This window comes from Aquila chrysaetos, chromosome 6 (assembly GCF_900496995.4).
Source record: "Aquila chrysaetos chrysaetos chromosome 6, bAquChr1.4, whole genome shotgun sequence".
NCBI lineage: Eukaryota > Metazoa > Chordata > Aves > Accipitriformes > Accipitridae > Aquila > Aquila chrysaetos.
This window is the reverse complement of record NC_044009.1, coordinates 492,687-515,964: the sequence shown is the minus strand read 5'-3', so window position 1 is coordinate 515,964 and position 23,278 is coordinate 492,687. Positions and strand designations below refer to the sequence as shown.

The window sequence follows — 23,278 nt, the reverse complement described above, 5'->3', positions numbered from 1 at the left end:
CGCCGCGCCGCCCGCCGGCGCGCCCCCCAGCGGACCGGCGGGCCGAACGCCTGCGCATGCGCCCGAGTTAAAAAAAAACCCCAAACACACCACCCCCCCGCGCGCGCAGTCCGCGCATGCGCGGCCAGGCTCCGCCCCAGAGCGCCGTGAGGCGAGGCGGGCGGCGGCGGGCGCGGGATGCCGCGGTGAGTGCTCGGCTCGGCTCGGCTCGGCTCGGCTCGGCCCGGCCCGGCCCGGTCCGCCGCGTCCGAGAGCCGCGCGGGATAGGCGGGTCCGGCCCTGTTCCCAGCGGCGGCGGCCCAGCGCCCTGAGGCGTCGCTCCGTGCCCGCGCACTCGCCCCGGCCGGGAGGGGGCCGAGTAGCGGCCGGTAGTGACAGCAGCCAGCGGGCCCCGGGGCCCGGGCCGGCGGAGCCGCGGATGGTCGGGGTCTCCGTCCCCTCCGTCCCTAGGTAAGAGAGGGAGGAGAGCGGCCGCAGGCGGTGCCGCCGGCCGTGGTAGGCTCCCTCCGGCGGTGCTCGCCCTTGGCATCGAGCGCCTTGGCGGTGGAGCGCAGCGGCGGTGGGGGTCCCGCCGAGACTGCAGCCTGCCCGCCAGACGTGCCCCCCAAAAAGGGCTGCCTCTTATTCGATCGCCCAGGAGTCCCGTACGTTGCCCCGAGGCCTCTTGCTTGGCATAATAAGAGGATCATTTCCACAGCGTTTTGTGCCCAGAGCATCTTTATTTCATGAGTAGCTCCTGCCTCTTACGAGGTTGACTTGCAGAGGTTAGCTGAGAAACGTTGCAGCCTGTTGCAACTCAATGTCGTGAGGTCAGATCTTTTGACTTGCACAGAATAGGGAGGTGAGCAGAAGATCAGCTCAGCAATGTCAAACCTGCTGGCGCAGAACAGCTGGCAGGGAGCAAACCAGGGCTAGACCTCGTTCTTATTTGTCACCAGTATAAATCTGGAGCAGTTTTCTTTGAGTCAATAGAGCTGCTTTGGCTTTTCACCACAGAGCAGAGAATGCTGTGTTGCCCTCCAAAGAGCAGACAGTCTTGATGGCAGGTTAACCAGGAGAGGGCACTCACCAAGTCTTACCCAGTAGCGAAATGGAAGGAAATGCCCCAAAAGTGTGGGGAGCAGACAGAATTTTTAGCAGAAGGGCTTCCTGGTCTGTGCTTTAACCTGTGCCTTGTTATAAAGCATGCTGGTGGACACACTGGGTGTTCGTTGGCATTATGGCTGTGATGAGGCGGCCAGGAAGAAAAATAAGGCCTTTCCTGCTCGTGGTTGGATGTTCCCCAGTGACTGGGTGCAATGTTTGTGTAGGGGGTGCCGGAGTGATTTTAGAGTACTGCTGTCCTCAAAGAGGAGCTTTTGAAAGACCACTCAATAACACCAATACAGTCTAGCGTGAAGCTGAAACTGTTTTCCCATTCCAAAGCTCAGCCAATCTGTTCTGAATTTTATCTTGACGTAACTTTTGTTTGAAAACAGGAATGTTTTAATATTTAATAAGTTTTTTTCTGATCCAAGGGTAGTTAACAAGGAAGTGTTGGTTGTGTTATGGAAGTTCCTCTGTGCTTGTAGTAAGTGAGATGCAGTGCTTGGAACAAGAGATCCACAAAGGCTCAATTTCTGAGCAACCATGTAGAAATGGGTCTGTTTTACAGGGAATCACCTGGCAGCATCCTTTTCCTGAATGTACCCACCTGCTAGACTCTTTTTTTTTTTTTTTTTCCACGTGGTTTAGGAGTCATTGAGTCTGTGCAAAAATGCAAAGAAGACATGAGTTTTGAGGATGCCAGTTGCCGTGGCAACGCTATTTCCCATGGATTTTGGTCCTGTCGTAATTGTGCTCTTTTTCTAACGTGGTTTGGGAGTTGTGCAGTCCTTGGGGATGTTGGTGGCAGAGTTACTGGGAATCCTTCCCCTTACCAGATTGATCTAACGCTTTCCTAAAAGACACAGCTGCTCATTGCCAGCTCTGGCCGCTGTTTCGCATGCATCACAGATGATTCAGGGGAATTTTTTGGGAACAGTCCACAGATGTCACATCTTGGCAGGGAAATATAGGAAGAGAGAAATACGACTTTAGGGAGCTAAATATGAACTGTGCTTTCTAAGCATGCAGAGAGAGCTCTTTAAAACCCTAGATTATAACAGAGGAAATGTAACATCTAGGGCAAAAAGCAATTTGGGGGGGGGGAAAAAAAAGTATTTGTTTGTGCTTTACTGACTTGCCAAGTTTTGGTTCAGGGTGCAGTGTTCCTCTTGCCCATGTCGCTGCTCGCAGATTCCTCGCACCGCACAAGAAAGCATTGTGGTGCTGTGTGGGACGTGATTTTTGTGATGAGAGGAGCAGACCCCAGGAATCAGATCCTGGGTTTAGCTGACCTGTGTGCTGTCAGACACGTGACACTGCGGCTTCTGTTCCAGTGTGTGTAGTGTGCTCCTTTTGTAAACTGTGAGTAGCCTTACTAGTGTCCTGACACAGCTCTGGTGTTTTCCAGAGGTTACAATCTACTGGCATTGCTCCTCCTCAGAGGTAATTGGTTGGGTTCCTTCTTAGAGTGGACTGTATGATCCATGCAAATATAAGAAACTCTCATTGTTGCTTGTTTTTTTTTCTAAGCTTTAACATCCTAGATTTTTTACAGACAGAAAAGAAACTATGTGCTCTGTTTAAAAGACTTTTAGCCTGCACCTAGAAAGGGAGTTGACCATAATGATCCTGAACATCACCATTCTTGGCCTGAGGTGTTGAGTTCATGAACTTGGGTTAGGTGCTTGTTCTGGGTAAGCAGTGGGTAGCAGAATGTGCTCAGGAGGGTCCTTCAGGAGGGCTTTCACAGTCTATCTGGACATGTTGGAAGGGTACGTCTGAAGTGCCAGCGTTCCTGAGCTTAGACACCAGTGAACAGTGCTGCGTGGTGAAAAATGGAGCAGCAAACTGTGAATGTCCCTGTCTGGAAAACTGGTTTTGGAGCTGAAAGTTATTTTTTTCAAGCTAAGGGAAACATCCGTCCTTGTGTTTCTCTGGGATGCTAGTGACTCCTCTACAAGGTGCAGAGCTGTTGCAGAATTGATTCACTTCTGCTGCTTTAGAGCCAGCGATACCAGAGATTCCTTCCATCTACTGAATCTTTCATCTAAGCTAGTGGGCTGGATGGGGAGCCATCTTCCCTAGTCTGGGGAGAGTGGCAAAGGACTGTGAGGAGGCCTTGTTTAGCAGATTTTCTTAGTAACTGGAATCATGTAGTCATTGCTGGAAAATTGCCCCCGCACAAAGTGTTTTTTGCTAATATTAACTTTAGTTCCATCTCAGCTCAATGGAGGGAAAAACTAGAAAGTGCCATAAATTCAGCCGAGCTTGTCAAAGCTGTCAAATTACCACCTGATAAAGCTCCTACCTCCTAATGATTACAGCCATCAGCCAGAGAGGAAATGTATGCCGATGGGGCTTTCGAGCGACAGCGCCAGGGTTCAACATTGTTAGACTTTTAATGTAGTGTCATCTGGGGGCTCTTTGGCTTCAGTGGAGGGTGAAGCTCTGAGCAGAGTTATTTCTTTAAAAAAAAAATCCAAGGATGTAGACTAGCATACTGCCCCTCTCTTATCAGCCAGATTAATGCTGACTACTAAATTTTAGTAAAGGTCTTCTTTGGTCCCATTTGTTAGTATTAGGAGTCCATAGAGATAATGTCTTTTCACGTATAAAAGATGCTATTGATTTTCTGTTACTGTTGTCCTGAAATGTGCACAGTGTGTCTATGGAGCAGTGACAATCCTCCATCACTAGCTTTATGGGAAAAGAATGGTTATTGAATCTCTTCCCATAAAATATAATCTCTTTCTCTCTTCCAGAATTTGCCAGCCCCTGTGGGAGCCCCTCATGTTATCTCTTTCAGAAAATTGATTTTTTTTTTTGTCTCTGCTTTGTACACTTGTGTTTAGCTTTATTTTTAATTTGGCTCATGTGATATGAAATGAAGGCTTCCCTAACATTAAGCGTGCTCTCAGTGTTGTATTGCTTCTTTTTCATATAGAGTAACACTTTCAGAATGTTTCAAAATAAAATAAAGATATTTGCTTGGCGCAAGTCTCTCTTGTTGTTGCTGGGATTTTTTTTTACTCTGGGTGAGTCATTGCCCTGCTCTTTCTTTCCAGGCAGGTCTGAGATACTGACAGCTTTTCAGCTGCTTACAGGTAAATTCGGGGTAAGTTTCTAGAGTCAACACAGGCTGATTGATTTCAGATGAATGACACCATAGAGGAGAACACAACTTGAAGTACTGTCTGCTCAAGGAGCAATGGTCTTTGAACTTGAACAGTGGCAAAAATACTCTGTCAAATTTGTCCTTTCCTCTGTGTAGCAAATGACTGACTATGGGACTTTTTCCTTTCAGGGAGGAAACGGCAACATGAATTCATAGATGATGAGTAGGATGCCAAAGCCAGAGATGACAGTGCTCTTGAAGAAATGCTGGGTAGAACAAAAAGGTAAAAGGAATAGCTAATTGAGTGCATTTTGGAGCCTGTGGGACTTCATGTGGTACCCTCCCTCATGAGGCAAATGGCACACCCCCTCAAATGGTAGCTGAGTTTTCTGAATTCCCTCCTCCTCCATTGTGCATGAAGTCCCAGTGACGCCTCTCACTCCTGACCTACTACTTTCTATGCTTAGGTCTTCCCCAAAGTTGCATCGTTCTGTACCTAAAACCCCTGCAAGACTCATACTTTTGAATGTGTCTTTGCATGCACATGCTTGCAGGTCCAGTGGCCATCTCATCCCGACCTGCAGCTCACACTGCCAAATTAGTCTAGCAATCATACCAGTCCAGCAATCTGCTGCCATGTTTTGTGAGGAGAGCAAAAAGATAAATGAGAGACGGTCTCAACCAGTTAATTTGCAGCCAGTGCCATTCTCCTGAGGTGACGGTTCAGTGCAGCCATTGCCTGCACCATCTTCTGACTTAAACCGGGGCAGATACACATGGTTAAAATGTTTGGAATGCATTGCAAACAAGTTGCCTCCATGAGGACTAAATTGCTTTCTGGTACTGTGATGCTTTTTACTGCATTTTGTGTTAATGCTGTTGAGATGCCCAAAGGAATCACTTCTTACTGGCTCTTTCATTCTGAGAAATTATCTCTGTAACTGAGGCATGATAGTCCACTTGGGGACTTTGGGAAGTAAGAGGCAGATTTAATCACACCTGCAGAGAGCCATGCAGTAGAAAGGCCTTCGTCACACTCGTCCAAAGGCAGCAGAAGTGGCTGAAGCAAATGACAAGCAGCAAGAAAATCTTCATTAGTAATGTAGCTCTCCTCGGGATATTTTCATGCTTGTTTATGGAAGACTGGCTTTAATCCCCCAAAAGTCAAAAGCAAACATTCTCCTTGAAAATGTTCCAGGTTTGTAGTAATTATCTGCATGTTGCCCCCTGCTTCTTGGCTCTTTCTGGCAGCAAGTGTACGGGACAGAAGGGCATTTCTGTGGCAAGCAGAAGATCTTGTCAGTACGAGAAGCAGGATGAGGTGTGAATGGCTGATATATATAAATAACAGTTCTATTCTGCTGGAAGTGTCATCTTCAAAACAACAATCAGGGAGGAATTTGCTATAGTTCAGGTGTTGGTGCCAGTTGTAATTTTTATGAGCTTAAATTGTTTGTAATCAAGATGTGGTCCATCACACAGAGCATTGTGCAGGGCAGGGTTAAGGCGTTTGAATGTGCTAGCACCATAGCCTTTCCTGAAGATCATTAGCGCAGTTTTGACAGTGTCAGAAATTATTTCTTCAGGCTGATTCATACTGCTAGGAAATCTTCTGAAAGATCCAGCAATTCCGTATGCGCACCAGGTGTCTGGGAAGGGAGACGCTGGCTTTCTGTTGACCTTTGGCACCTTGTTCTTTCCCACTAAAGTGCATTTCCTGCAGCAGTATAGCTTAAACCAGCACGCTCGGTGTCTTTGGATCCTTTCAGCCAAGTGCGTAAAGAGCCTGTCGTGGGGACAGAGCTCTGTGTTAGGGCATCGCTTTCATCTGTCAGAAGCTGTTTTCAGAACACGTAGAGCTTGCCAGAAAGCCAACCTTTTACACTTTGAAGATGAGAAACATAGGAATTACTTACAGATACCATTTTCCATGGCCAGCCCTCTGGATTTCATGCAGTGTTGGTTACTGGAAGTTGGGAACCCGTATTCCCTACCAGCTCTTCTCCCTCCAAAATCAGCCTCCAACCACCTCCAGTAGCATAGTTCTCTGAGAAGAAGTCAATGACTTCTCCTGCTTTCTCAGTGAGAATATTATTTGGGCTTAATTCTACAGTTTAATTTTGCCTCTATTTAGTAAAATATTTTCCCATTGTTGCCATGGTAAGGAGCTGCTCTGGATGCTACAGGATGTCCTAAAATCCTTGTTATGTTTAGGCCACATGATGTCACAGGGGAGGAGCAACACCAGATTCAAGTGTTTTAGTGAAAAAGCAGTAATTTGTTGTATGTCATTTTGGAAATGTAACCATGTTTGAAGTATTGTATATCGTGAGCTATCATACAGTTAAAATATATGATGATATAAGTTTTAGTTTTATAACACCAGAGTTGAGAATTCAGGCATACTTAAAATAGTAATTAGCAAATTTCTGTTGTTAATCCGTATTTTGGGAGATCTGATAGTTTGGTTCATTCTTTTTCTGCATGCGTTTATGTTAAGGCTGTTGGCGTATTATTCAGCTATTTCTGTAAACGCAGATGTAAATCCGTCATGCTCTTTGAGTTTCGAAATTCTTCGCCATTGATCTGGAAGGCTTTAAGTCTGCTAAAATTGGAGTACAGTCAGTGTTGGCAAGGAGCTGTGTCCTTACGGTGGAGCTGGTTCCCCAGAGCCAGGACTTGTAGCCGTTCCCCGTTCCTCCTGCTCGCTGTTCGGGGCCCTGGAGCCCAGCCAGCATGCCTCAGTGGTGGACTGCAGCACCCTGCGAGTCCGGCATCACAGCAGGCTGGGTGAAACGGAGAACAGGCAATTGTTCTTTGGTATTTGCTGTGGTTTTGACAGAGCACTATATACATGTTATTTTACTATTCATGCCACTAAACGTTAGCTCAGGGAAGATGCGTGGTGCTATTGCTTTAAGGTGGCTAGTGGCCACTAGCTGTGCTCAGCATCGCCTCTGCCAGCTCTGGCATCGCGGCACGTGCTGTCAACTCAGCAGTGGCTGGAAAGCTCAGATAGGACCAGGTTTGGCATCAGCACAATCACTTCTGCGGGCATTGTGCCTTGGATGTTGCCAGCTCCTCACTGTTTCTTCCTTCCTCCAGCACGTGGTATTTTATGTGACCCCGAGGATAGACAGTTGCCTACTAGACTAGCTTGTGGTTTTTTGGTTTTTTTTTTTCCCTCAGTCTTGTCAGCATGCAGGTTTTCAATTGCAGGGAAGCACTGGGAAATACGTGTTCTATTTTGCTTGCTGTCCTGCTAATGCTTTAGCTTGCTGGAGTCAGTGAGAGATGGCAGCAGTGGGAGTTAGTGTGCTGTTAGTCATTCAGGTGACATGGTCTGATAGACAAAGCTCTTGAGGATGGTTATCTAAGAGAGAGTCGAATCCACTCGTTCAGGGTTCTGTAGCCTCACCTTACCACTTGATGCAAATTCTCTTAGTCAAATGCAGGTGGAGCTTTTCAAAGCACCTAATATTATGTTCGCGTTTAGCCTATGTCTTGCAAACGTACAAGTAAGGAAGGTGAATCACTCACTTGTATACTTTGATCTTAAAGTTCAGTATTATTCCTTTTCTGTAAGTGGTTTGTCAGACAAAATTTCTTAGTCATTGTATTTGAAGATCTCGCCCTCGATGTCAGAGGCAAGGCAGTTGGAGGAGATGCAGTTAGAGTTCCTCCATCTTTGAAATATTTGATCTGGCATAGAATATTTAATGGAGCTATCGGTGCATTTGATTGAGACCATATCACTTATCAGTGGCTGTTACTACTGTTCTTGTTACTAGAATGTAGGGCTCCAAGGTTTTCTGGTTTTGTTTGTGGGGTTTTTGTTTTGTTTTCATCTTTTTCCCCAGGAAACTGTGGACATTTTTGACTAGTAGAGATTAGTTCCTCAGGTGAGCCATGGACAACCTTTCACTGCAACTTTGGGTGTTTTAATCCAGATGCTTGCTTTCCACAAACTTGCTATGAACCATACAAGCACCTTTTGTGCAGATAAACTTTCAGTATCACTCATGCGAACATAAGTTGAAATTTTGATTCTGTGGAAGTTATGAGTATGTTAATATCTGCCACAAGATTTGTGTGCTTCCAACCGTACTCTTCTTAAGTGAAAGTTCACCCTTTTTGAATAAAAGCTGGCAACTGGCTGACATAAAATAAATGAGGTATTTTTAGAGACAGACAGTGTAGCTTTTTGCGTATTAGATGGTGGATACCTACCAGTAATGCACCGCTTGCTTTATGGAATTAGTGTGGCTAATGAGTTGTTTATAATAGTTTAGTAAATAAGGGCTTCTGTAGAGTCGGTGTGCCAGACACAAAATGCTAAGAAGTCCCCATCACGATCTGGGATAGTTTCTTTGAGTGCCATCATATCAGTTATTTCTGGTGAAGGATGAACAGTGTTTTCAGTATTTCTTAATCATTGTTGTCCGTAGAAAACTTTTTTTTATTGGAAGGACCTAGCTGGCCATCCCGAACAAAAATCCCTCAGGGAGGAAAACTGTCATAGATTGAGGTACAGTGGCTCTAAGAGTCTAGTTCAGTAAGCACGAGGTTGTCGTGTGCCTTACTTTCCCCAAGAAGCGAATGCTTTGGGATTGATTAAACTCTTTTCAGTCTGTACAGCTGTGTGAGCTTTCATTTATGCATTTTAGGGCTTGCACCATATAAAAAGTCAAATATGCTATCTGTTTGACGCCAAGGTAAAGACTTGGGGTAAAATTACATACGTTCTTGAAATGAAAGAGACTTGCGGTGCTTATCAGCATGTTGCATGGCCCAAAGCACTGGCAGAGTTCAAGCGAGGAGGTGCTCTCTGCAAAAGAGAGAGCTGTGTCTTTCTCAGTCTGTCTCTAAGTCTTTGGTGGTGAAGTGGCTTCTACCTGGTGCTTTCAGCAGACCTTCCACCATGTGCAGTTTGCATAGGTTGTTTCCAAATAACCCCTACATGCTACGAAAACTGTCTTGGTTTCATTGTTTAAGCCTCTCCCACTACAGAAGCAAGCCATGCAGCCTGCTCTGGGCTTTGTGTAGCGTTAGTACTGCTCTGTAGCTGCCATCATTGGAGGAACAGGCTAACAGATGCGTCTTGCGCTGTCTTCTAAGAGCGGCCAATCTGACGGGTATGTACTGGTTTGCGCAGGTCGAGAGACCCAGGCTGGCTTGCAGCTGCACGATCCACATATGAGAGGAAAGACCGCTTACAGAGGGGGAGGGCAGTTTGAGTCAGGTGTCTGAAAACACTTGAGTTCAAAACGGACCTGAGGCACCGTTCTTCTTTTAAGAAGGTATCTTTGCATGCCCAGTGTACGCCTCGGAGTATTCACCTTCCTAACTGCAGTAACGGCTATCTGACCCAGCTTGAACTTGACGCGGGTGCTTCTCACCGTGTGCTCGTTTTTCCTGGGTATCCAGTCAGCTGACTAATGAAACTGGATTTAAACTTTTCAGATGCGAGAGGTTTAAATCTCAATGTGGGAGAGGTGTAAACCACACGTTCCTGTATTGCTGGCATGAAGAACCTTAGCATTTCGACACCTCCCTTAATGAGAGAGAGTATCCTTTGTGAGGAGGGGAGCAGGACAGAGCTCCGCAGGATTCCACGTGCAAGGAGCTTCCCGGTAATGACAACACATACACAGAGGCCTTTGGCCCCTTGCGTCTTAAATGGCGCAAGACAGGAAGCAATGTTTTCTGAGCAAACAAATGGCCAAATGAGGTGGGAAATATTTTATTTCCAAAATTCGGGATTATTGTAGACAATGATAAGACATTTATTAAAAGCAAGCCTATACGTTCTTTCTGATTTCATATCTGAAACTTTGTAGTTAGTCTGCGTAACTGGAAGTCTCTGTGCTGACAGGATTGTGTCATGTAATGCTGGCCATTGTTGTGAGCCGATTCCAGTACTGGCACTTACACCTTTGTATAGTTCATGCAAAACATAATTGTTTGGATTATGGTGGGTGCTTGAGGTTAGGGACATAATTTCATCCTACAGACTTTCACCTGAACTGTAAGGGCTTAATGCCAAATACAGCAGAAGTAAATGCAGTCCTTAGATTGTACTCCTAATCAGCACTTAAATTCGTAGGCAGACCTTGCAGATCCATTTCTGAAATGTGCTCTTCAGGCTTGTCGTCCAGGTGACTGCCCACTTCCATTGATCCCGTACTAATTTCTGCACTAAGATCTGTTTACTTTTTATACTTCTCATTGATTTTGATCAATCAGTAATCCTGCAGAAAGATTAACTTCTAGTTTTAATATTATTGTAAATCTACTTAATTTTTTTAAGCAGGAAGAGGTGTTACAAAAATTGACATTGTGCAACACTAGGTCACAGGTTTTACGGTTTAATCAGAGATGGAAGTTGAAAGACATCATTCCAAGTATAAAAGCTAATTCCAATATTAATAGTTCTCTCACCAGCTAAAAAGAAGTCATTTTATGCATAATTCTTTTCTTTAGGAGCGCTCACTAATTTTCAATGTGTCTCCCACTCTAAGGAGTCAGTGGAAGTTATTTTAAGCTGCATTTTGTGGTTACTATAGGTGAGTTGGTAGTAGGTATCTAATCCTTGGGCTAATCCTACAGTGTTGTTCAGTGTTGCATGGTCTTCTCAGCACCGTGAGAACGGCAAAGTCGCGGTCATTTGGAGCAAATTTTAAAATATGCGTGATGGGCTGTTTGTAGACGTAAGCACGGATAAAGAGAAGGTCATGGATTTCATGCAAATATTCAGATGAGGTTATGCTAACTTGTGGTTTTGGAAGATGCTGTGCATTGTTTTCCTGGCAGAAATAGCCCTTTAGATAAACATTAAATACAGAGTGACGCTGTCAAAAAGGGAGAATGCATATCACTTAACACCGAAAGTGACACTTCATAAGGACCTCTTTCAATTTATAGTTCAATAAAAAGGGTAATCTGTGGAGGGATATTCTGTCCTTGCCCACAATTCTGCAGTTCTGACAGGATCACGTTCCTGGTTTTACCTTCATGCTGTCCCAGGCTGAAATACTTCATATTTAACACTCTGGGTTCTATAAATAATTGACATGCCTGTCTTAGCAACTGAAGATCAGCAGCAAATTGTATTGTTGTTGAATAATAGGGTTCTCCTGCATTCTTTACTCCTTTACATCTTAATTTTCACTCTGCTACTGAGAGTGTAGGAACTGATTTACTCCACTTCAGGAAAAAAAGTATAGCTGTTCCAGTCCTTCAGGGGAGGAAGTTTAGGGGAAAGCCAAGAACTCACAAATGAAACCATCTAAGTGAAGACTAGCTATTTCTCCGTATCTTCTGCATATACTGTTTGTTTGTATTTCTCATTCCGTGCAACTCTCGTGGGTCATATGGGAAAGAATAGTTTTGGTGGTTAGACAAGGTTTAGGCAAATCTAGAAAGAAAACACTGTTTTGTAGCTAAAACTAATGAGAAATATGTCGTGGTTTAACCCCAGCCAGCAATTAAGCACCACACAGCCGCTCACTTACTTCCCCCCCACCCAGTGGGATGGGGGAGAAAATCAGGAAAAGAAGTAAAACTCGCAGTTTGAGATAAGAACGGTTTAATAGCACAGAAAAGAAGATACAAATAATGATAATGATAACGCTAATAAAATGACAACAGTAATAATAAAAGGATTGGAATATACAAATGATGCACAGTGCAATTGCTCACCACCCGCCGATCGACACCCAGTTAGTCCCCAAGCGTCGATCCCCCCACCCCGACTCCCCCCAGTTTGTATACTAGATGTGACATGACATGGTATGGAATACCCCGTTGGCCACTTTGGGTCAGCTGTCCTGGCTGTGTCCCCTCCCAACTTCTTGTGCCCCTCCAGCCTTCTTGCTGGCTGGGCATGACAAGCTGAAAAATCCTTGACTTTAGACTAAACATTACTTAGGAACAACTGAAAACATCAGTGTTATCAACATTCTTCTCATACTGAACTCAAAACATAGCACTGTACCAGCTACTAGGAAGACAATTAACTCTATCCCAGCTGAAATGAGGACAAAATATTAAAACAATCATTTTTGTTTATAACAACTAACGCGTATCCTTGATGACAGAGAAGAAAGGCTTTGTGCAGTAAGGCACCGGACAGGCACCCAAGAGATAATTTGACGAGCTGCACTGCCATAGTACCACTGTAAGCGAATCACGATTGATTGTAGTTTGTGCTGCTGGAATTATACTTCCATTTGGTTTATCTATTCATAAATAATGATGAAAAAAAGTCAGGGAAGTTCATTCTCATTGTGAATTTATGGCATGGCAGAACCCAATCGTGGTGGAGTCCTTTAAAGATTTGAGATAATGATTTCAACAATGATGCTTTTAATTGAAAGCGTGAGTGCTCTATTGTTTGTTAATGATGCTTCCATGTTACGCATACACACAATAAATCACAGAAGTGTATGAATGAAGACTTGGTTTGGTAACTGCAGGACAGGTTTTTGGGCAGAGGGCAGAGCCTGGGTGGTGCTGTCACCAGAAGTTCCTTGGGAGCAGACTGACTCAGTTAAATTTGACTTCGCCTCTGGCTTCCAGTTCCTGAATCTACGTAGCTTTGAACACCTTCTGCCTCTGTTACCATCATCAATTTCTCTTCCTTCAGTTCTCCTTTTGTTCTTCCGTCATTGTCTTCCATTACTCATTCTTCTGCTTTCAGTGCCTGAGGCTGGCATTTTCATACCTTGGTGACTAAAGTTTGGCTCCTAGATCCGTATTTATTCGGTTAATTTAGACAGCAGTCCAATTTCAGAGGAGTTAAGTATCCTGGAAAAGATACTTGTTTAAGAGTAGGAACAGAAACTTAGGAGCATACCTTTAGGGATCTTAGACTTAAACATACTTTCCTGTTATTATTTGCTTCAGCTATCACTAGAGATCTGATATCAAACTAGCCTGAAGATGATGCTATCTTGTGCGAGTTGAGGGGAAAAGAAGAATTGTGAAAAATGGCCTTTCCCTCAAGTAATATTGGTTACTGTATGGGTTTCTGCACACGCTGTTGGCTGGGATTCAATGAGCTGGTGCTGCCACCTTTGTCGAGCAGCTTTTCCTGGCCAGTCCTGAGCTGGGAGCTGTTCATCCGCTGCCCAGAACAGAGCCAGTTGTATACCAACATTGTGTGTGAGAGCTTTGCGTTACTGGTGTCTGTCGGATTTACACTTCTTGCTTCTTAGGTAGTAAGTGGAGTTTTGCATACTAGCAGGGGAAAGGGGTTAGGATGTGGGGGAAAAACATTCCCAGAGAGCAGCAGCCAAGATATACAGCTTATTACAGGATGATGACAGCTTAAAAAAAAAATTAAAAAATCCTTCCATATACCTTATTGAAGACTGCACTAAAATTATAACTGAGGCTACCATGGATGACAATCATATTACCTCTTTAAACTAAATAACTTGATTGTCTTATTATAACAGAAAGCAAAGAGAAATGTCCTGAATATACTGTAGGAAATTGTCTTTACTAAATCTAGCCCAGCATTTATAAGCATTGTATATATTATTTGATTTTGCCAGAATTACATAAACGGGGAAAAAATTGTTAATGTAAGTTGACTACCAGAGTAAATCACAGCCTAATTATTCTTTTTTTTCTGGCTAAAATTAGAATTTGATATAATGGTCAATAGACATTTTCTTTAATTTTTGAGACATAATTTCTAATAGCTAATCCAAACGAATTGGAGAAAGTTGCTGCAGAATTGAAAAAATAAATTATCTGAATTTTATGGTGACTTACTGGTAAATCCCCTTAGTTGGAAGCTTTAATTTACCTCGTATTTCAGTTTTTTCCTCTCTAACTGGCTTATGGATGTATATTAGAGCAAAATAATTGTTATTTTCTTAGTGCCACCAGGGTGCTTGGAGCATGAACCAAAGTGAAGACAGAACCTGGCCTGTTCCTGTAGGGAAATAAAGGACCAAGGACCGCAGAGGGAGGAACAACAGGGCTGGTGGCAGAGGCAGCGTGCCGCAGTGCACGGCGTGGCAGGCATTCTCCCCTGGCATTGCTGGCTGTAGCAAAATGCTGGAGGTTGGCACCCGTGTAAGTCAGTTCTGAAGCTGTTTGACGTTGTACTGGAACAAATGGGGCTCCAGCATTGCAAACCCCCCCAGCCAGCCACTTGCTTCTCTTCTGCAGTCGGTGCTGGTGGAGAGGAACAAAGCATTTTTGCCCTTGTTCTTGGTTAAACAGGTAAATACTGTGTTTAGTGTTGAGGCTAGTGGCTTAAGTATCTACAAAAACTTCATGAGGCTTTGCATAGCAAAAACATCTTTCCTCCAGGGTCCATTAAAATGGCTTAGGCTCTGGAGTTATGCTTTGGTTTAGTCTGCTGTAAATTCCCTATAGCCAGCAGAGTTTTACTAGAGATTATTTGAATGTAGTGTTTGTATTTCTGAGGGAAATAAATGAGCTCAGAATTGCAGAAGGAATGGAGAGGAGAATGTGTCCAAACCCCAGAATATGGATGATGACTGAGTTTGGCCTCCTGCTAGGGTCGTATGCAGTTTTGTCCACTCTAAGTGTAACCCAGTACTTTTAGTTCCTAGTAGTATATTCTTCTTCAACTTCCACACATCATTTGGGGCAAGTTATTTGGATGGCAGAGCCCTAAACAGAATATACTCCTTTGGAGAACCTTTCTGAAGAAATGCATGTTTGGGGATATTTTCCTGGTTTTGATGAACCTGGGAATTGGCAATTATACTTCACAAATGCAGTGAAGTACTGTGAAGTTAACAGTGGATTTATACATACGCGTCAGCTTGGTTAAGTCTTGGGTTTATTCCTAGAAGAAACAGCTTTTGATTCTGTAACTGGAGAGAGGAAGGGCCAAAACCATTTCGTTTCTATCATTGTGGCGTTGTTTTTTTAAGCATCTCTAGTCACACTTCTAAGTGTATTTTTGTGAAAACACTTGGCATTCCTTGCTTCTAAATTGTGGAGTAACTTTGTGCAAACAATTCAAAAGAAATGGGGTTCCAACATTGTCATTATAGCTATTAAAACTGTCTGAATTGTTTTGCGTTTTGATGCTTGCCATAGCAACGGTGGATGTATAATTTGCTGAATATCCATAACAGGGTATTTGGATGTATTCTGTACAGTTTTACTTCTGCATATAATTAAGCATGCCAAATCATCACATTAACCCAATTAACCAAGCCAGACCCACCATGGAATGACAATCAAGATTTTTTTTAAAGAACTTTGTATTTCACCTCCGTCTTAACAAAAAAACCCAAACACCGTACATCAGAATAGCAGCAGCTTTTATCAGTATGCTGTTCAAAATTATTCATGGTTCAGACTGCAAAAACTCCTGGCACATCTACTTTCTTGCCGCTTATCAGCTGGAGGTAGCTCTGTGTTTGTGCCCCTAGAAAGGTAAGACCAAGTCAGTTTATCCTATACCATCCATGCGCAAAATCTTTTGCGGTTCAGTACCTCTGTGCCTTAATAGTGATTAGACCTTTGATTTTTAAACAGTGGGAAGCTGGGAAACTTGAAAGATACCAGCAGCAGCACTTCAATTCAAATGGCTTCTTTCTTATCATTGTGTTGCACAAGGAATTAAATGAAAATATTTGGGACTTTGCTGGCATGCTTGATATAAAATCCATGTTCAAATGGCATCCGTAATATTACATAGATCATATTGCTGTAATAACCTATATGCTACTGTTAAAATTATGTATGATTTCAGGTATATAAGATTCAGTTTATTAGGGATTTTTTTCTCCTGGTAGAAAAGCTTATATTGAGGAAGAGAATGAGTTCATTAGCTGTACATAGCTGAGTTCATACACTACTTCAATAACCCCTTAAAAATGCCTTATTCATCCTCATCCACACAAACTCTCATCATCTTTACGGACCAGGAAGGATCTAGGAAGCCAGGCAGTGCCCCCGAAGACACTTCATAGAGCAGGTTGCACACTACTCTAGAGCCAAGCAAGGTAGGTTGCCTTAGTTTTGGAAGTGGAGCTATTACCAAGCGATTCGGTGGAAGTTCCTCCTTCCCCAGACTGTAACGGCTGAGAGAAGGCAGCTGGCGTCCTAAACAACCTTGTCAATCGGACCACATGGACCTCATTACTCTAATGAGCCATGGAAGCACATAAGGAACTACTTGAGCTTTGGAGAGGAGAAAGAGATGGACACTCTTGTGCACGCATGTAGCTGATTCTGCATTTAATTATGTTTCTGGGTGATCTCAAGGTCTAACCCCATGTGGAGTACCTTATGGTTATTTGTTCTCAAGAGTGAACGCAAGTGAATAATGCAGCGAGGGCTATGACGGAAATAAACATTTGCGCTCGTCTCCCTGAAGAGAACGGAAAGGCTGTTTGTGGCAACGGTTGCCGTCTCCGTACTTGGGAGCGGCCTGGGTTCCTGCTTGCGTTTCAGCCACAAGCACCAGTGTCTGCAAAACTGAATGTGAATGGCTCTCTGACATCATTGTATTTGGTAGCAGAATGATAGTCTTTGGAGAGATGCGTTGGCTCCACCGTTTCTCTCATCTCTTTTTTGTTACGTAGTCTTGCCTGAATATCCCAGTGGAAGCTCGAGCCCCTTCTGAATACCAGCCTGACGTTAATCTTGGGCAGGAGACCGACATGCCAGGAGATAAGCTGGTTCAGAGGAGAGAGGCGGTGGATAGGATTGGCACCCGAAGGCACTGCAGGCCATGCTGCTTGGCTAATCCAGGTGCCCATTTCTTGCTGAAGAAGAGACAGTGAGGCGGGTCTGTCCGTAGGGGGTAGACACTGGCACCTGCCACTCCGTGTGGAGCGCTGGGGATGAGTTCAACGTGGGCTAGCCCTTCGCGTCTCAGTAAGGTGTCACCTAAACATCTGGTACTTGCATCAGGAAACTGCCTTCCATCTCTTAACTGCAGAGGGATACCTGTTTTAATCTACTGTTCTGTTTTTGCCATACTGCAGACTGCCAGTAGCACCGACTGTATGGCTACCTCGTGTCTCTGCTAAGTGTGCGGGTCATCTCGGAAGAATATCCAAGGGGAGACATAAATTCCCTAGAACTCGTCAAGAAAATGATAGCTCTTTGCCAGCGTGGCAACTAGCAAAGTTTCCAGTGTATCTTGAACGGCTGAAGGAAACAATTATCTTAGCTGATCCTGTAGCTGCGTTAATATTTGTGTGTATTTATAGGACAGAGCGTACTAGATTAGCTTTATGACCGTCGGGAGTGAGCCTGTCATTCTAGAGCCTCTTCATCAATGTGCCTTTCACGCTCCATGAGATTAGCAGCCGCTGAAAATAGGAAGAAGGAATTTTCCTTTCCTCTGTCTTAGAAGAGAGCCAGCACACCATACTCTTTCGTCTTGGCTCGGAAATGGCTTCGGTCCTTAGCAAAATCAGAGAGCCAACAGGTCTTTTTAAAGAAGTTCCACTCTCCTGAGGATCTAAGGGAAAATATCCTTTTTGCGTGTTTAGTCACACACATCAAAGGAAACAACCGTTTCGATCTTCATTTGCATTGTGCAGGCATTAGATGTGGTCCAGTTACACGGAGCTCTGCTTGGGAAGGCAGAAGCGCCAGGACTCTTCAAGCTTTGATGAGATGGGGAGAAAACTCAGCCAGGCAAATCACACCTCACTCTTCCAAGGCATTTTCCATTTTTAAGAGGGCCGAGCAATTTACTTGGTTTCTTGGGAGGCTCTTTACAGCAAAAGCTCCTCATCATCCCGATCCTGAGGCGGCATACTGCGGGCCAGGGAGGGGTACTGAAGGGGTCTGCACGGCCGCAGACCGTTGCCCTTTTCCTCACAGAACGGGCGAGCGCTTGCCGTGAACTCCTTCCGGTATGATCTGCAGGACTCCCTCAGACTTGTTACATCTCGTTGGCAACGGTAACTCGGTTCTCTTTGCAGGTGACAAATCCTCACCTCATCGGCTGCATACCGTGCCAAGAGCAGCTTTCCCCCCCACCCCCGAGCATTGGGCCGTCTGCCCCAAAATACTCCGGTTGTGGAAGAGGGCCTACAGAACTTTGACTTTTCGGCAGCTTTGAAAAGATGGGGGAGATAACCTTTGCAGCCCTTGTGCTGCTGCTTAGGTCAGGTAAAGAGCGGGGTGCCCTGCCCGTGATTTCAACGGGGGGGACGGGGGGTTGCGTGCTCCCTGCCTGGCAGCTTTTGGCAGCAGCCTAGCCGGGCAGCCCTCGCCTGACGGGAACGCGGGGGGAAAGGCAGCTTCAGCCCTAGCGGTACCAAGAGATGGCAGAAAATGCTGCGTTTCCAGCTTCCCCCCCTTTTAAAAACCCCTTCTTGAAAACCTCTCGGCTTGGGCGTTTGTTTGCTCACTGAAGAAGAACACCGCAGGTTCCGCGGTTCGCTCCGGACAGGGCGTCTGGCCAACCCTCGGCCGGGTGACCGTCCCGCTGACCGGAGGGGGCCCCAGAGCGACCGGGTCGCCGCCGGGGTGACCGGCCGGGCGGCGGGCAGGGCCGCAGGCCCCGGCTGCTTCACCCCTGCCCGTCGGGCTGCTGCGGGGCCCCGTTCGCAGCGGAGCTGCCGCGGTCCCGGCGGGCGGCGGGGCAGCCGGGGAACGGCGGAACGCGGTCGTTGTACGGAAGGCCGACGGCAAGCCGGTTCGCTGCGGACCGGCGCCGCGGGAGGCCGCCGGCCGGCGAGCCCGGCCCGCCGGAGCGCCTGGGCTAGCTGAACCGGCTCGGCCCCGCGCTGCCGGGGAAGGGTAAACGCGGCCCTCACTCGGCTGCGGTGAAGGGCGGCCGGGCTCCCTCGCCCGCCCCGCCCCGGGAGGACTCGGATCCGCCCTTCGCCCCGGCTGCCGGGCGGGCGAGGCCGGGCCGGGCAGGGAGGAGGGCGGGAAGGGCCGGGCCGGGCCGCGGGGCTGCCCCGCCGGGTGGGCGGGCGGGGCGGGGCGGGGCTGGCGCGGGGATTGGCGGGCGGGCGGCCGGCCGCGCCAATCGGCGGCTTTGTTTAGGGTTACAGGGCGCGGAGGGGGCGTGCGCCCGCCGGGGCCGCCCGCAGCCAATGGACAGGGCTGGGGGCGGCCGCCCGGCTCGCCCGCCCCATTGGCCCCGCGCGCGGTCACTCTGGCGGAGGGCGCGCCTCGTTGGACGCCGGCGCCGGCGGCGCCCGTGCGTCAATCGGCGCGTCCCGCATCCTCCGCGGCGCGGTTGGCTGCCGCGGCCGTCAGTCGCGCGGCGCCGCTTCCCGAGTGGCCGCTGCGGCCGTCAGTAAAGCGTCCCGTGCCGCCCTCCTCGTCTTCCCGGCGCCGCCGCCGAGTGGCTGCGGCGCGTGTCACTGAAGCGCTGCCGCGCTCCGATTGGCGGCGCGCGCTGTCCATCGCGCCCATCCCCTCCGGGCGCCCGCCCTCCGCCCGCCGCGATTGGCCGCCGCGGGTGTCAGTGCGGCGGCTCCCCCAATGGGCGGCGCGGGGTGTGCGCCGTGCGCGCGGGGTGGCCGGCCCGGCGGCGGCGGCGGCGGCGGTAGCGGGAGGAGGCGGCGCGCGCCTGGGTCCCGGTCGCGAGGAGGCGGAGGAGGATGTGGCGCGCGGAGGGGAAATGGCTGCCGAAAACAAGCCGGAAGGTGAGAGCGCGGCCGGGCCGGCTCCCGCTCCGCTCCGCGCCGCCGGGCCGGGCCGGGCCTGCCCACCACCACCACCACTACCGCGGGGCTGTCGGCGCGCCGGGCCTCCCGCGCCGCCCCGCGTCTCTGCCCCCGCCGCGGGGCGGCGGCGGCCGGCCCGGGCCGCGCGGCGTGAAGTTTGGCGGCGGCGGGCGCCCCCGCCGGGCCGGGGCGGGGGGGGGGGGGGGTGTGTGGCGGCGGGGCGGCGGGCAGGCCATGTGCGGCGGGCAGGCCGCGTGGCGCCGGGGCCGGGGCACGGGCTCGGGCACGGGCACGGGCACGCCTCCCGCCGCCCGCCGGCACGTGCCCGCCCGCCGCCAACATGGAGGCTGCGGCGGCAGAGGCCGGCGCAGGGCGCGGCGCGGGGCTCCGGGCCGCCGTTCGCAGCCGACGGCCTGGGCCTTCCGCCGCCGCCGCCCGGGGGTCACGCCGTGCCGGGCCGCCCCCGCCACCCCCCCGCTCCCGGCGGCGGCGGCGGCGGCGGCGGCGCACGTGCCTCGCGGGCGCGCGCCCGTCACGAGCGGGCGGCCTCGTCCGCGGCCCCGCCGCACCGGGGCCTCCGCGCCGGCGGGCAGCGGGCGGGCCGGGGGTGGGCGCTGCTGGGGCGGGCGGAGCGGAACGGAACGGAGCGGCGCCGCCCGGCGAGCGGCGGGCTCGGAGGGCGGGGGGGGCGGGAAGCGAGGGGAGGGCCCGGCCGTGGCGGGGAGGGTGGAGGCGGGGGGGGGGGGGGGGGCCGGGGCGCCCAACTCCGGCCGAAAGTTACCGGCGCGGCGGGGAGCCGGGGCGCGCCGCGTCCGCAAGGGGGTAGCGCTGCTCCGCCCGTGCGCGGCCCCGCGGCGGCCGGCCCCCACCACCACCACCCCCCCCCGCCGCCCCGGCGGGGCCGTCCGGCGGGAGCAGGGCGGCGGGGAGCCGCGCAAGTCGGTGTCCTGGGGCCCCTCCGCGTGGCGTTTAATATTTTCTGTTATTTAAGCAAAGTTCGTCCTAGCAGGCTGGCGGGAAGCGCCGGCGGGGACTCCTGACCCCGGTGGCGGCGGGGGCGAGGGCTCGGGACGCCGGCGGCTCTCCCGGACGGACGGGGCGGGGGGAGGATCGCGCACCGGGCCGGCCGTCGCCCCAAGTTGTGTTGCAGCCTGGCGGGAGCGCGGCGGCCGGAGCCGCTCGGCCGCGGCCTCGGTTGGCGTGGCGTTGCGCCACGCAACCGGTACCCGGTGTCAGGGCCTCCATTTTATAGGGGCGGGAGGAGAGAGGGAGGTGGATGCTTTGCATCCCGCAACTAACCGGTTGCGTCACTGAAAGGGGGTACGTTTGCTGACGCCTCGGGAATTTATCTGCTTGTAGTTGGGCACCTCAAATAACCGCCTTTCATCCGGCTAAGAGGCGTTTTTTCCTCATCCGCTATAGCCAGCGCGCTTCCTCGCTTTTAACCCGTTTGCGCTCTTTACCGGGAAACCCCTTCTTGGGATACAAGGCTCGTTAGCCCACCTCTTTGTCTGGGTTTCTGCTCCAGGTGCTGTGGGAACGTCTCTTTTTTCGGTTGTTTCTTGTCATTTAGTAGTTGCAGAGCCTCCGTAGGCATGGCCACCTTGGGTTTGCATTTTGCCTGCGCCTTGTCCAGCTTGGTGAAGGCTGAGTGCTCTACAAGAACGTATGTTTTAAGTAGTAGCGGTGATGATGAGCGTTGTCAGCTTCGTCTTTTATTAATCTCTTTGATGCTCCCAAATTCATTAGTTCCATTTTTCCTGTGGTCTGTAAAACGCCGGGCTTCATTCTTTTCTCATTTGCGTTGAAGTAAATGATCAACTCCACTGAAGTAGCAAAATGCCAACTGGTGAACAGGGGCATAAGTGAGAAGAGAATTAGCATCTGTCTGGACTTCGTAGCTCAAATGGTGAACTTTTGGTTCTTCACTGGATGAAAGTGCTGTCGCCAAAGCACGTCGGGCTTGATTCTCTTTTCGGGCTTCCTGCGCCAACGGGCGGTGACGTTTTTTTCTACGTGAAGCACAGGTTTCAGTATACTCGTTGCCGCGAGGCCACGGCTTTACGGAGCCGTGCAGGTCAGCACTCCTTGACCTGAAAGGCGCTTTGGCCTTTACGCTTGTTATTTAAAGCAATTTTTACCACCTTTCGTACTGGTAGCTGATTTTTGTGGGCCCTTGAGGCGTGTTGGGGCTGAAGAGGTGGGTCCGCAGCAGCCTTCACTCTTGTATGGTAGTGCCGCGCACGAGCTGCTGGAGAAACTACTTTTGTGCCTGTTGTTTAAGGGTGCCCATCTTGTGTCGTAACCCAGCGTTTCACTTGGCTGGTCAGTAGCTGGTTCACTGCTTGGCAGCACCGCTCGGGCGGGAGCGGAGAGTCTTCACCTCGGCTCAGCACAGGCGCCTGTGTTGTTCTCGTAGTAAGCAGCTCCTCGCGCTGACCTAGTTCTGTGGTATATTTTCAAGGAGGCAAGATATAAACCATTTATTCCTTAAACTTAAACTCCACCTGTCAGAAACTTAAATGGGAGTCATCTTAAAGCGTGATTCAAGACAAGTGTCTCACCAGTAACACTGATGCTGGAGGGGAGAACCCAAGTTGCTTGAGGGTTTTGCTACTTTAATATTTAAAAAACAAATGTAAATGGCAGCTAGCAGGTTAGTTGCGCAGAGAAGCGCTGCTTTTATTGGGGAGCAATCTGCTCCACCCGCCCAGAGTAGTACAGTAGAAGCAAACCTCGTGAACAGCGACGAAGAGCTCTGCTGACCTGCCCGGTCTTGGAGCTTCCCTGTCAAGCTTCGCTTGGGGCTTCTCGTGCCCAGCTAGCAGCAGAAAAACCTCGGCGGTGGGTGAGGGCTTGAAATGAGGCTGGCCTCTCTGTTCCCTGGCTGCAGGAGAGATTTCCACGTCTTGGAAGACTTGGGTGAGTTGCCTCTTTTCTGGTTTCCTTAGGGAGGATGGAGTTGGGCTCCATGACCGAGCAGCTCTTACCGTCCGCGTGGCGGAGGGTTTGCGGCTTTTGTAGTTTTCTGCGGCATTTTGCGTGTCCGAACTGAAATGGGAGGACTGACCCTCGGAGGTGCCATCTTGGCAGCTGTAACGGGCTCTGAACTCAATTGGGGTACGGGGCTCTTCTTTAAATTCAAAAAAGGAAGTTTTTTAAAAAGTTCAAAACAGAAAGAATGTGCATCAAGAACCTTTCTGTAGATTTCTGTGTATTCTGGTGGACAGGTATCTGAAACCGATAGCTTTAAAGCAGAGCAGTGCCCATGTTATTTAAATGGTGCAGGAACGGGGCGCTTTATTTGTTGTGCCCGTTAAGTTCGGTTATATGTAGTTGTTGAATTTCACATCTGTTCGTCGGGCAGGGTCAATAGGTGGGAGAGGCAGGAGGTGGAATTTCTGCTCGGAACTCCCCTGGGAGCCGAGGG

General features: G+C 49.1%; 1 protein-coding gene and 1 long non-coding RNA gene across 6 annotated transcripts in view; both read left to right on the top strand.

Annotated features, from left to right (window-relative positions):
* The first annotated feature begins 121 nt into the window (after positions 1–121).
* The window catches only part of CAMTA1 (calmodulin binding transcription activator 1), a 325,997-nt gene continuing 302,840 nt past the window's right edge, over positions 122–23,278 (top strand). For 2 of the 5 annotated variants that reach the window (XM_030017247.2, XM_030017244.2), the window contains exons 1-2: positions 122–185; positions 4,391–4,484. In XM_030017247.2, the coding sequence (XP_029873107.1) occupies positions 4,418–4,484 (67 nt within the window). In that variant the 5' untranslated portion in view covers positions 122–185; positions 4,391–4,417. Of the gene's footprint in view, positions 186–247; positions 451–4,390; positions 4,485–19,685; positions 19,828–21,170; positions 22,771–23,278 lie in introns of those variants that run through there. The other 3 variants (XM_030017243.2, XM_030017246.2, XM_041124305.1) reach the window with 3 other exon arrangements.
* LOC115342673 lies at positions 16,123–18,547 on the top strand. The gene is made up of 2 exons (XR_003923862.1): positions 16,123–16,206; positions 18,145–18,547. It is a non-coding gene; the product is annotated as an uncharacterized LOC115342673 (long non-coding RNA).